The following is a 14,093-nucleotide window of genomic DNA, read 5'->3' on the forward strand; positions in this document are numbered from 1 at the left end:
AGTTTAAATTATTTCAAAAAAAAAAAAAGCTGCTGAAGCTGGACTTCAGCTGAATGGTATTCATAATATGAAGAGGGTCACCAGGACAAGGAAAGCTCCATACATACTGAATGTTAAATCGAAACTTTTATTCCAAAATTATATATTTAATATTTAACAAGCATGGAGATGTATGCTCTTATAGATCGATTCTGGCATGAAGCCTATATTAATTATTTGTCCCATGTATTACAGTTTAAAATGAATACAAACAATGGAAAACGTGTATCTGAACCATGTGACAAATTACCTTCATATAACCTATTTCTTAATTTGGGATGTAATTATGGGTAGTTCAGGCTGAGACACCAGACTAACCTGAAGAATAGCCAGTGGAAAATGAAGACAAGACTTTTCCTTCCTCACTGCGTATCTCACCACTTCTTTTCTTCAAAGATTTGCACATTTGTATCTGTTGCGACCCCAAATTCTCCACAGGATGATTTCCAGTATTAATAGGCTTTCTTTCATAAGCAGTTATTGAGTGTCGATGTCAAGTGTCGCTCTTCCAGTGGCTGAATGCCTATTAAACACAAATTTGCGAATGAAAAACTCACACCAACATTGTATGGAGTTTCACTTCTGCTGAGATGTTATTTCTTGCTGCTGCTCAGACATTTCACACACATTTTAAATTTGAAATAATTGTCCCATGTTCAGGGTAAATACAGGGTCTGCTGTATTAGAAAGGAAAGAAGCGCTTGAGTCGAAACAATATTCCGAAGAGCGCTTTACTCTTTTTTTGTGCATGTCAAAAAGTCTGCCTTTTAAAAATGAAGATGCGTCCATTGCAGATAATTTGTTGTGCAGGTACTGCGGTGATTTCACTAGTTGACATTATTTTTGTGAGTGTTTTGTTCTGCGCTTATTTCTGATTTCCTGTTGAACTGAACTTGCAATCCGTGAGGAAAAGGAAAAACAACACTGAATGTGTGGAATTTCAATTTTTATATGTATTCTGTATTTATGAAGAATGTTACTTTCTACATTTGAAATGTTTTTGTTTTCTTTTCCACGTTTTCTTAGTTTACATCTGTAGAGCTGACACAGTATTCATTTTCTGTGACTCTCCTCTGTTTCACCTTAAGTTTTAAGAAAAGAAACAATATTTTAGCCTAATGTGATTTCCACTTTTAATGACAGGATTCATATCTGCAGTTTGTCCAAATGCTGAAATAGCTCTTCACTGTCTGTGACTACAAGACCTGGATGTTTGTAATAATCACATTTACATTTTATGCACTTAAAAGCCAAAAGAGCTACTTGTTATTAGCAACTCCCTTCTGAATGTGGTGACGATTTGCCTTGAGATGAAACAAACTCCCCAAGTTGATCACAAGCAGATTTATTCTCTATGCACAGACCTTTTAAACATCCTCGAGTACACCGTGAAATGAGTCCCACTAAATCACATACTTTCTCTCTGTCATCAACAAATCATTTGATGCTTCAATGCAGTGAGCTCCACTTATTTGGTCAACAAATTTAAACAAACACTAAAAATAACAATGACTGCAGGCGATGTATCTTGTAGCCCTCAGCCTGTTCTGTTGTTGTCTGTTTGCTGTATTTGATCCTCTCTATCAAAGAGTGAAGAGTTTAACTGTACTGAGTTTTTAATTGTACATAAAGTAATTTATCATACAAGAGACCAGTTCAATGGACCCGAAAGCAAAGCAGCAGCAAAACAAACACAACGTGCACAACCACATAATCTACCCTGTGGTCACAAGTTGGATGGCCAGCTGGCTATATTTATATTTCTACATCCAAATATGGTTCAAAGGAGCAGAATGAAAGCATAAGGCATTCTGGGAAATGTAGGTTAATATTAAATAGGTTGAGGTAAACTATTTTGCGGTGGATTTTTCCTTTAATGGCTGAGAATTTTCTCATATATATAATTTAAATTTTGCTCATGATTCATTTTGAATACCTGGCATTTCCATATACTCTATATTATAGAGCAAACAAACTGCACAGAAAATATATTTTAGCTTATTTTAGGTATTTACAGCATAAAGACGTGTCACTTCCTTCCACGGTACCTTTTAAGTAAAAAAAACAATCCAGATACTGGTCTTATTTTACTGCCCTTTTTATTCGACATTCTGTGTTTTAAACCATATTAAACAATCCTTGAATGTGTTATATTTGTCTAATCAATAATCAGTATATATATATATATATATATATATATATATATATATATATATATATATATATATATATATATATATATATGCACACATATAAATCAGTAGTGTGTTTGCCTCCCGCGTGCCTGTATGCACTCCCTACAGGGTCGGGGCTGCTCCTGATGAGTCTGCGGATGGTGTCCTGGGGGATCTCCTCCCAGATCTGGATCAGGGCATCAGTGATCTCCTTGACAGTCCATGGCGGTACTTGGCGGCGTTTGATACACTGATACATAAAGTCCAATAGGTGCTCAATTGGATTTAGGTCAGAGGAACGAGAGGGCCCGTCATTGGCATCAATGCCTTCATCAGGAACTGCTTACAGGAACCCAGGGCCCACTGCACCAGAAGGAACCCAGGGCCCACTGCACCTGACAATCGCTCATCCCGGTATGTAACAGCAGACAGGGTACCATTGGCTATGACATGGAGGTCTGTGCGGGCCCACCAAGGATATGCTTCCCCAGACTCACTGAACCAGCACCAAACCAGTCATACTAGCTGATGTTACAAGCAGCATAACATCCATGACAGCTCCAGACTCTTTCACACCTGTCACATGTGCTCAGTGTGAACCTGCTCTTATCTGTGAAGAGAATTTTTCTCACAGTTTGGTCAGAAACATGAACACCAGTAGCCTGCTGAAGGTCTTGTTGTAGGACTCTGGCAGTGCTCCTCCTGTTGCTCCTTGCACAAAGGATCGGATACTGCTGCAGGGTTGATGCCCTTCTTCAGCCCTGTCCAGCTCTCCTGGTCTAACAGCTGGTCTCCTGGTATCTCCTCCATGCTCTTGAGACTGTGCTGGGAGACATAGCAAACCTTCTTGCAACTGCACGCATGGATGTGCCATCCTGGAGGAGCTGGACTACCTGTGAACCTGATTGGGCTGCAGGTACTGCCTCATGCCATATAGTGCCAAGGACACTAGCAGAACACACAATTACAGAAAAAAACAGTCAAGAAGGAGAAGCAGAGAGCAATTGTCTGTGGCCACCACATGCAAAACCATTCCTTTTTTGGGGGGTTGTCTTGATTTTTCCTCTCCATTGCACCTGTTGTCATTTTTCACAATCACTTCTGCTTCCTAAATGGAATGATGTGTTAATGTTTTTTTAAAGTGTATAGTATATATGTACTGTATATGTATAGTATACATATGTGTGTATATGTGTATATACATATATTATTACATATAAACACATATGTATGTAGATATATATTTATGTAATAAAACAATAATAACTGCAAGGTCCTGGGGAAAACAAGAACCCTTCCTCATCCCTGTAACTCTCACAAATATTTTGTACATATTTTTTGATTGATTTATATTTGTTTGAGCTTTGCTTGAGCACACAATATACATACTCTTCAGAGTGGTAGGAACACATTTTCCATAATCAAAGATGCTCTCTAACATGTATCTGTTATCACCCTCCTCTTGGTCTGACAGTAGTGTGTTTGAGTCAACTGAATAACATGTGAGAGCTACATGCGAGTCCCAAAAATAACAGACTGCTCCTTTAAAAAAAAGCCGGTTTCACATTTTCCGGTCCTGCAGGGGGACGTTGTATTCGTTTTCCTCGCTTGAGCAGTATAGCGAAGATACGCTATGCACGATATGAACTATAGATGTTTGAATAAGGTAGACATTGTGTTTACTAACGAAATATTTGTAAAAACGATCGAATGCAAAGACTTTCAAAGACATGGTAACATTTATTTCGCCATGCACCCCTATAAAGCGAGTGGTGGTATCGTCCACGCACCCGGAAAAGCCGGCGACAGAAGAAACCTCAGTGCAGCAGAAGCAGTGGGACTGAACCCTCAGACAACGTTTTGTATAAGGTTAGTGTTTGAAAGTATTTAAGTGATTTAATATATTGTCGATAATAAATATAACTATCCTGTACTTTCATCTGGTGGGTTTAATGAGCCTTCGATTTGTGTTTCTGTGTATGTGTGTTGACAAATTAGCTAACGTTAGCAGTGTGACGTTAGCTCTGACACCCGCGGTGCTCCGCTAGCTAGCAAACAAAAGAAGTGTCCCTCCAGCGAAGATTGTGCCCTAGAATAATTTCAAACCAGCAATGTGTGTTAAATGTATTAAATGTTTCGGCGGTGTTTAATCGACAACCAGATGTGTTTTCTGATACCAAGTTATATAATTAGTCATCCTAGCCTTGCTAGCCGTGTTTAGCTAACGTCAACGGAAGAGACGTTTTTATTTAACGGTCTCTTAAAATTAAAACAGTCGCCAGACCCATCCAAAGTTTTATATTCAGTCTATACATTTGACTATTATGTTGGGCTGCTGTTGTGCGGTCAAAGAATGGTAGAAATAATCTCAACGTTTTCGTCTCTTCTGATTTTATGAATATGTAACGTCAACAGTGGGTTTGTTTACATGTCAAATAGTCTTCCACATTAACAGTTAGCAGTTAATCTTCCAGCATGTTGTCTTGCATTTGCGTTTGGAAAGTAACGCCCCCGCAGGGATACGTCACAGGTCAGCGACGACACAAACGGATACATTTGTTATTGATGAGGGGTTCTCAAACGTTTCAGCCCAGGACCCCCAAAATAACTGTAGTGCGTACAGGGCGCACGCCCTAATAGGCTGTCCAAACACTCAGGACAACACAAAGAACAGCCTGACAACCATGATATGATTTTACATAAAAGATAAAAGAGTATCTCAGTCAAAGTAATCTCCATGTAACAAATGAGTGAATGTGCACACTTCATTTTGACACTTTAATGTCCATGTTACCAGAAGAACATCTCAGTCGAAGTAATGAAAATCATCTTGTGACCCCCCCCCCCCTCCTTCGGCATCTCGCGACCCCCCTGGGGGTCCCAAACCCCCCACTTTGGGAACCCCTGTTATAGATTATGATGCATTGCCGTTGATTAAACTAACCAATAGCATATAAAGGAGTTAAAAAACATGCAACATATACATTAATGTAGCAGTAATATTATAAGATATCACAGTCAAACACTGACGAGTAACTTTTTACTTCCTTTACTTTAAGTACATTTTGCTGTTAATCCTTATTATGGAAATATGCTTTTGAGTGCAGGACATTTACCAATAGAAGAGTGTTTTTATTGTGTGGTATTATTACCTTGACTGAAGTAAAGGACTCTTCCACCACTTATGACAGATGATAGTGAAATACAAGTTGAACTGACCACAGGCTGCATTTTGAAATGCATGCCATGTTAAAAAAACAAAACAAAAAAATTGTATTGACCTATTCAACGTTTTCTCAGAAAATCCTGACATTTCAGGAATGAGGCATCAGACTCGTGATAGCTGCTGGTAAAGGGACAGCACGCCAAACTCTATCAAAGTGTTGTTTGTTGTGGTTGTACATACTAATTTCCAAGATTCATTTTAATATCTGCATGTTAAAAAAATCTACCATTTGTGTGTTTTTTTAATGTATTAGTAATGATTGTTATACCATAGTTATACCAGGGTGTGGTAGCTGGAATGAGCTGTTCACAATCGCATGGCTGTAATGTTGGAAAACGGTAATTCTACATGTAAACGGACATCCATTCAATAAGATTAAACAAAGCAAATATATTTTTATAATTACATTTATGGTAGTGCTGAACTTAACATTATATAGTTTTGTAAAAACTTTTTTTTTTAATCTTTAGCACAAAAAAAAACTTTTACAAAATTTTGCAGCAATTTGACACATTTTAGTTTGTGTTTAAGAACAAGGTGCTGTCAATCACTTGTGAACACAATTTCCCACAAACACTTAGACTGTCCAACATCAATGCTTCACTCCTGAGTTGTAATGATATCTTGTCACATGCAGGACGAATCTGTACAGCATCTGTACAGCATCAGTAAAGCTGGACAAGTTTGTAAGTACTCATGTTCATTGTGTGACAAAATACTCTATTGTACACATTTCTACTGTTCCGGCACCTTTAAAAAAAAATAAAAAATCAGATTAAAAATGATACTGGTAACAATATGATATGACCCACCCATAGAAGATAATGCTAATGCAGTGTAACATGTATACAGTGATAATACAGTGTCCCCTTAATGTCTCAACTCTAATTAGATCTCTTTTTTTTCTTCTAGAATCTCTTAGATTTGAGTGGACAAGGCAACCAGAAGAACACAGGTATGATCTTCATCATGCACACTTTATCTTGAAATAGATTGCCTTGTATTGTCGCGCACAGGTGGATGCTTTACACGGTATGCCCTGACAGGATGTCATTTTTACTTTTCTAATGTGTAGCCCATAAAGTGAAGCCCATTGAAGGTTCAGTGATGCCTGTGAAGAAGAAGAGGAAGCTCCCTGATGCAGATGATAATGAAGGCATGCGTAAAATTACCAGGTAAACTGACACAAAGTCTGCAGCACATTAATGCTCCCCCACTCTGAATTGTTTTTGTATCTTGCATCTGTAACTGTTGATGGCAGTGTTGGAAAAAGGAGGAGCCAATCTGCCCTTGTGTAAACACTTCACATTCACTGATTTTATTCATTTCTAAGTAACATGACTAACGCAGTGATACACATGTTTGGATGTCAAAAGCTATTTAAGGACATAATCCGGCCTTTTAAGTGTTCACATTTCACGTTTCTTAGGTAAAGGACACTAGTGATCTGTACTAACTCATCAGTGACTATAATTCCAGACCATTTCCTGCATTTCCCCACATTTTCTTGTGTCTATCCACTGTCACTTTTAACCGGAAGCTTTGGTCTGTGTTGTAGTTTCACCCGACCTCAGATCCGTGGCGCGAGGCCGATCAGCGCTGAGAAGCTGTTCTCCAATAAGAAGTGCCTGGCCTGGTTCCACGGGTACGCCGGCCCTGACAAGGTGGTCGGTCCGGAGGCCATGGAGATGTTCTGTAAAGACATTGGTGTGGAACCAGAGAACGTGAGTCGCCCTGGCTGCTTATCACCCACCTATTAGTATTTATGAGTGTCTCAGCGTCAGTCGCACTGGTAGTTCATAATGGACGACAGCCACTCAGACTAGGACTTGAGTTATTTATGAAGTTTCACACAGCAGGGAGGACGAGGAGGAGAGAGTGAGCCGATGCCATGACATGTTGTAGCTGTTTGGGACCAGTGTCCATGGCCTTGGAAAGATTGTGGCTTTCTTAGATTTGAGGGGAACAGCGTGGCGATGGAGGGATTGAAGACCCTGTGCTCATGCAACAAGGTTGATGGAAACGTTGGCATGGATTCACTATATTGCATCTCTTTCTTGCAGATTATCATGTTAGTTTTAGCCTGGCATCTAGAAGCAGCAAGTATGGGGTTCTTCACAAAAGAGGAGTGGCTCAGGGGGATGACGTTATTACAGTAAGTTTTAGTTTTATGTCGCTCTTGTTCTCATGTCCCAAATTAAGTTTATTTCTATTAATCTACAGCTTTTTCTCTGCAAGCACCTCACTGTCTTTGGTTGTCTGTAAGGAAAAACTGTTGAGTTGTAACGGTTTGTCTTACGTGTGATCCTTCACTTACTTGCAGGTGTGACTGCACAGAGAGGTTACAGAGCAAACTGGATTATCTGCGCAGTGAGCTCAACGACTCTGTCGTCTTCAAAAACGTCTACAGATACGCCTTCGACTTCGCCCGAGTGAGTTTGCTGTTTTCTTTGCTTTGTTTAAAGAATAAATGAACGTTTGAATAAATGATTGTTGTCTCTTTGTCTTGTCATCAGGATAAAGACCAGAGGAGTTTGGACATGGACACGGCTAAATCCATGCTGGCCTTGCTGCTGGAGAGAACATGGCCACTCTTCCCAGTCTTCCAACAGTTCCTGGAGGTAAATTCCCTTTCTCTCACATATTTGGATAGGTCAGAGAAAAGTTGCATTAATTAAAACATGTTTTACTATGAAAGCTTGTACAATGACTGTGGATGGTTTCAACACCAGTGGTCTATATTTGCCAAATAGCTCATGAACAAATGTTTTTTTTGTTGAATGTCAATTTGTTTCTGTTGCATCATCACTGCCTCCCTCCTGTTCATCTCTCCTTCAGCAGTCCAAGTACAAGGGGATGAATAAGGACCAGTGGTATAACGTTCTGGAGTTCAGCAGGACCATCAATACAGACCTCAGTAACTACGATGAAGACGGAGCTTGTGAGTATACAAGCAACTCTCTAATGACTTGGATTTTACAGCAGCTCCACACTGAGGCTTTAGTCACACCAGAAAACGCCACTGAATCCACACCGCCACAGACTGCATATAAGAAGTGGATGTAGTTGCCGTGATGTCACCAATTGGTTTATGGACTGCCGTTTTGAACTCTCGACTTGGGCATTTGGGCCGTTGCCATCTTGTTTGTTTTCAACCAAAAGGTGACACATAACCTGGTGGAGCTAAGTGCAACCAAAGGTGGAATTTTTAGGCTACCAAAATGTTACAACTGAAAAATGTGAAAGGATTAAATGTCTAACATGAAAACACGGACAACTCCCAGAGCCGAGAGGACTGTTTGTTGTGGCTACTTTCACTGGTAGATGCAGAGAGGACATCCCTCTCTCTTGTTGCGTCTCATTCAGCAGAGCCAGTGAGTTAGTTATATGACACTGCATGATGCAAGGCAGCTCATATAATAGCTTCCTCCATTTAGACTCTCCATTTAGGTTCTCTCCGTTCTCTCAAAGGTCAGCACTCCCACCATGTCTCACTGGCCTTAGCCTTAGTTCCTGTTAAATCTGCCTTGCAAATACTTTTAACTAAGTAATGGCAATAATGAAAGACAAACCATTTGTCTGTATAATTTTCACAAATGTCTCAATGTTCCCAACACATTCTGTAGATGTGGAAACAGTACTCATTAAAATAGTCATATTTAGAGACTAGTTTATGCTGTGTTCAAGTCCTGTTGGAATAAATGAGCTTAGATGTTTATATGATTTGAAGTCATCATACAAAATGTTTAGTAAAGAGATGTGACTGTGCTTTTGTATGTTTTGCTCATGGAATGAGGGAAAATGTTTCTACTTTTCTTCTCTGTGCTGCATGATTTCTCAGCCAAAGTGTGCAGGATCTGTGTGAATATTCTCCATGTCCTCGTCGTCTTGTCTGCAGGGCCAGTGCTGCTAGACGAGTTTGTGGAATGGCAGAAAGCTTGGTCAGCATCGTAGCAGAAGACGTCACACCAAAAAGGAGCAACAAGGAGAGAAAACGGAAACTATAAAACACAGGAAGAATATTGCAGTTTCTCCTTTAATAAAAAGGAGAAACTGCAATTTCAGTTCTCAGTTCAAAGACTTTAACAATTCACACACAAGTATGGACTACAGAATCATCCCTATGTGGGTACAGGCCTTTCTCTTGCTCGGTTAACTTTTTGTTAATTTGGAGGAAAAATGTTCATAAATTGAGAAAACAAACTGAGAGTTGTGGAATTTGTATTCTTGATAACTATTTTTTTTTTTCCATTTCGTGTCTTGTTTATAGATGTTTTCACAGTAATAAAAAAGGAAATTAAAGTATGATGAGCTGCATCTCAATATATCTAGGTTTGAAGTACTGGTAGAAGAGACATTTGAAGCAGTGAAGCGCTTGCTGATGTGAACGTCTGTATAAAACCATCTGTCAGTTGGAGTGTATCCCAAGCTAAAGTATACAGGCAGATATCAGCTTGTATTTGATTCGATCACTCAGCAACTGTGTTTATTAGCAATGCAAAACATTTCCGTTACTACGAGCAACCACGGACACATTCAGCTGAAAGTCACCAGGTAACACGTCACCTGTGAAACAATGCTCATACATTTGATGGCATTTGTTTTAAGGGTCTATATCTCCATGTGGAAGTGTGGCGCTTCTGCTCTCTCTCCCCTCCCTGTCTCGCCTATGTCCAGCGGCCCTGCTGAGGCCGTGGCCATGATGGTATTGAGCCGGGTCAAAGAGAGGGAGCGCTGCTTGAGCATCGGAGGGGGGCATGGCTTGTTGGGGTCGGAGTCTTGGAGGTGACCGTATCGCTGGCCGTCCTCGTCGTACTGGTAAAGGCGAATGACGCGGCTACGACGGCCTGGGGTGGGTGATGTTTCTCCCTCTCTTCCTCCTATGAAACCCTTTTTTGCATCCTGTTGGTTACTGCCTGTCTCATGGTCTTTGCTGCAAATGTCTGTCTCCTCATCCTCCTGTCTCCTCTCTCCATCATCTACCTCCTCACTTCCTCTCTTCTCTCCTTCACTCCTATTCTCCTGTGTACCTGCTTCTTCCTCCCGCCTCCATTCCTGCTCTTCCTCCCGCCTCCATTCCTTCTCTTCCTCCCGCCTCCATTCCTTCTCTTCCTCCCGCCTCCATTCCTTCTCTTCCTCCCTACTCTTCTCTCTTTCTCTCTCCTCGATGTCATCACTGCACTTGTCCTCATCTGTTTCAGTTTGTCTCCCTTTTTCCTCCCCTACTGGATAGAAACCACTGAGCTCTCCATCTCCCTCTGCCTCCACATCACAGCCTTTATTCTTTTCCTTCAGACTTCCTTCGGACTCCTTCATGTAGTCGCATCCCTCCAGATAGGTGGTTTCCTGCTCCTCCTGTCGTTTTTGCCGGAAGCTCCGCTGAGGTTTGGCAGGGGGACATGAGCTCGTGGACGAAATTGTCGTGTCTGTGATTGTACAATTTGCAGATCTATCGTCGTCATCATCCCACACTTGGTCAAAGGCCTGGTTGTCGTACATGGGCGGCAGGGTTGTCATTGTGACCTCAGAGTCATAGATCGCCATGTCAGTTGGGCATTGTTGTGGCTGTGGTGATCGCAACCTACATCCAACTGCCCCTAAACACCTGAAAAGGAAATGGTGTACTTTACACATCTTTCACATCACATGACCCTGAGATGTCTGCTCTACAATTCTGATAATTTCTGATGCAGAAATTACTCGAACATCTTGTTTTTCGTAATATGGACTAATTTACTACGTTAATTCCTAAATAAGGAAAGCTGAGGAGATAATTATTTGTCTCCTTTTTGCCTGATGTTTGTTGTTTTAATATGTTTATAAACTGCCTGCGAACTGTAACCAGCAGAGGGCGTTCTCCAATCGCCTGATGTTTGGTTGGCTTTGGTGTGAAATTTACCGATTGGCAGGGCTGGTAAACATACAAGGAACATCAAGAATACCATAATCACCAAAACCAACATATAATATAGAATGTCTAGTATGACTTGCGTGAAGTTGAAAAAATAACTTTACCAATGGTTTTCTATTTTTTTTATCTAAGTCACATATTGACACATTATGCTGCTCTGATTTGAAAGTATCTATTCTACTCTATTTTGTTTCAGCACAATATGAAAATCAATTGGCAGACTCTTGAAACATCTTACGAGTTTCAAGTCTTTTTAAATGCAAGCAAAACAATATTCAATAAGTAATTCAACAGCAGTGTTGGGGAATCTGAATGAAAGCTGGGATTTACGGGTCCTGAACGCACCTGAGAACACGAGTCCTTGTCAAAGCTCCAGCTCCGAATCCCACCACAAACGTCAGCAGCACCGATGCTACCACAGCTCCGGCAAACTGAGCGTCTGAAGCGCCTGCCTGCGTCTCCTCCACAGAGCCAACATCCCTCCTGAACCTGAACGCGCCGCACTGCTTATATGTGCTGTGTTCCTGGGTCTTTTGGTTGTTATCACCAACGTGGAGCTCGTAAGGCCACAGTGTGGTTCCCTGTGTGTGCTGCAGGAGGCAGTAGTACACGCCGCTGTGCAGGATGCTGGTGTTGGGGACCACCAGGCTCCCGTCAAGGTGCATAAAGACTGGGTCCAGTTTGCTGTGGAAACCAGGGATCTGGAGGCCTCCAAAGGGGGTATGCCAGTACTGGACCACACCTACACATAAGAGGAGACGTTACAAGTGACGACTTACATACAGAAACTGAAATTAAGGGACAAGTTGGGTCATATTCTATTCTAGTCGGTGTGTTTCAAAGCCTGATACCTTCTTTTCCTCTGGGCATCACACACACACACACACACACACACACACACCAACACACCAACACACCTACACACACCTACACACACACACACACACACACACACACACGCTAAAGCACCATATGTGGATTAATCCCTGAAAAAAAGTCCCCAGCTGATATATCGCCTCCTGTTGAAGTCTCATTTCTTTCTGGAGATTAAAAGAAAGTTCAATAAAAATAATTTTAATAATAAAAAATAGATTTCAGTAGGAACCAAACTGCTGATATTTAGCAACATGTGAACAGGATAACAGTTTTATTGTACAGATGATAGGGCAGAAATGTCTCCTTTCACCGCTGATGAACAACATGGTACGTGTCATGCGTGTGATTTTACTCCGTCTAGACAGAGCTCATCATTGCTAATACAGTATTTCATACCTATTTAATTGTTTAAAACATTGGACTCCTTGTGAAGCAGTTGATACTGAGGGGACTGTGTTAGTGTTGATCCCATAGATATAAAACAGTAGATGTGACTTGTTCTCTAATGACTGAGGATGGAACCATATGGTGGCCATCTGACCTGGGTCCAGTTTTAAACTAAATGGCAGATGGCTATCCCATCATTTTGTCACATCTACTGTTCTATATCTATGGTTGATCCTCTTTACTGACCTGCGTTCTTTCCATCTCCACAATTTAAAGTCAGCTCAGCCGCTGGATGACCTTTGACCCTGCAGGTTGGTGCAACAGTGAGAGTGCCCCGGCCAATAGCTGCTCTTTCTGGGTGTGCTGAGGCAGCCAAAAAGGCAGTGAATGTAAACCACCTGGTTAACATGTTGAATCTGCACAGGAAATGAGAGTCAGTGTTTTTTTCCCCCCGTGTCTCTCAGCATGAAAACAATGGATGCCTTTTTTGTGGTGGACACGCACCCACGTTCGATGATGCAGATGTTAGAGACAGTGTCATAGGTTTAAATATTGTGGAAGACTATTGTGGTGGGCGACAGGGGTTTAATCATTTTATAGAAAAATGTATAATCATGTTTGAAATTCACCTTAAACTGTTTACTGTTCACAGGATGTTGTCAGTGAAACCAGCAGAGTTTCACGAGTCTCGGCAGATGTCAGACAGTGTGAAGCTCAAAGCAAGTCAGAGCAAACATGTCACACAAGGAGTCGAGTCCATTATTGTCCGGCGCTCCTGTAAATATCTGTCCACTTGTCATAAGATGTTGAGCTAGCAGTGCCTGTAACCTAACAGTAAGACCTGACAGTTTAAAGGATGATCTGTGAAGTAACAAAGAGGTCGTGACATTCTACGTATAAAGAGTCGGTGATATTTACCTGTGACAGCTTGTATGTTTCCTCCTTTCGTCTGATGCTCGTGTTGTTGTTTCCTCTGGCAAAGTGTAAAGTGCAGTTTCTCACATGACACTGTGGATGTCTTCTCCTCTGATGATGTTAAAGATTAATAGCATCACACAGGCTGAGACTGTTTTATAAAGCCAGCTGCTTTCTCAACAACAGCAGTTCTTGATCACTTTTTTTTGTTTATTTTTGGTTGTTTTCAAGTTTTACAACCCGAATACAATAAAAACAATACATGATTGCTCTTGAGAGTTTATACTGACCAAAAAGGTGTAGCTTAGACTTATCCTTCACACTCATTATTTTGTACACTTCTCTTATACACTGAACATCAATGAAAGAAACCAAATAAAATACATGTATACTATATTTACCCAAATAAAATTCATACACACACTAGTGTTCATACCTTACATTTGTTGTTTTTAAAAAGCTGCTTTCGATATCTTTAAGTGTTTTACACATTTTGATTTCCTATTAAAAACAAAGGTTCTCAGCACCTTCTGGCTCCTGTATGGTTTTTACGTTTTACATTAAT

General features: G+C 40.8%; 2 protein-coding genes across 2 annotated transcripts; one reads left to right on the forward strand and one right to left on the reverse strand.

Annotated features, from left to right (window-relative positions):
- The first annotated feature begins 4,039 nt into the window (after window positions 1-4,039).
- On the forward strand, window positions 4,040-9,747 carry dcun1d5 (DCN1, defective in cullin neddylation 1, domain containing 5). The gene is made up of 10 exons (XM_084019884.1): window positions 4,040-4,082; window positions 6,077-6,125; window positions 6,352-6,394; window positions 6,515-6,614; window positions 6,998-7,163; window positions 7,503-7,594; window positions 7,763-7,871; window positions 7,956-8,060; window positions 8,278-8,380; window positions 9,338-9,747. Exons 4-10 carry the CDS (start codon window positions 6,547-6,549, stop codon window positions 9,391-9,393), a joined length of 699 nt encoding a protein of 232 aa, XP_083876010.1. The 5' UTR covers window positions 4,040-4,082; window positions 6,077-6,125; window positions 6,352-6,394; window positions 6,515-6,546; the 3' UTR covers window positions 9,394-9,747.
- A 303-nt stretch (window positions 9,748-10,050) lies between these two features.
- LOC311020448 (uncharacterized protein) lies at window positions 10,051-13,139 on the reverse strand (the record flags this gene model as incomplete). Its single annotated transcript, XM_084020471.1, has 4 exons — window positions 12,860-13,139; window positions 11,696-12,092; window positions 10,470-11,044; window positions 10,051-10,286 (listed from the first exon to the last, which is right to left on the reverse strand). Exons 1-4 carry the CDS (start codon window positions 13,020-13,022, stop codon window positions 10,051-10,053), a joined length of 1,371 nt encoding a protein of 456 aa, XP_083876597.1. The 5' UTR covers window positions 13,023-13,139.
- Window positions 13,140-14,093: the final 954 nt, after the last annotated feature.

This window comes from Eutrigla gurnardus (assembly GCF_963514095.1).
Source record: "Eutrigla gurnardus genome assembly, chromosome: 10".
Classification (NCBI taxonomy): Eukaryota; Metazoa; Chordata; class Actinopteri; order Perciformes; family Triglidae; genus Eutrigla; species Eutrigla gurnardus.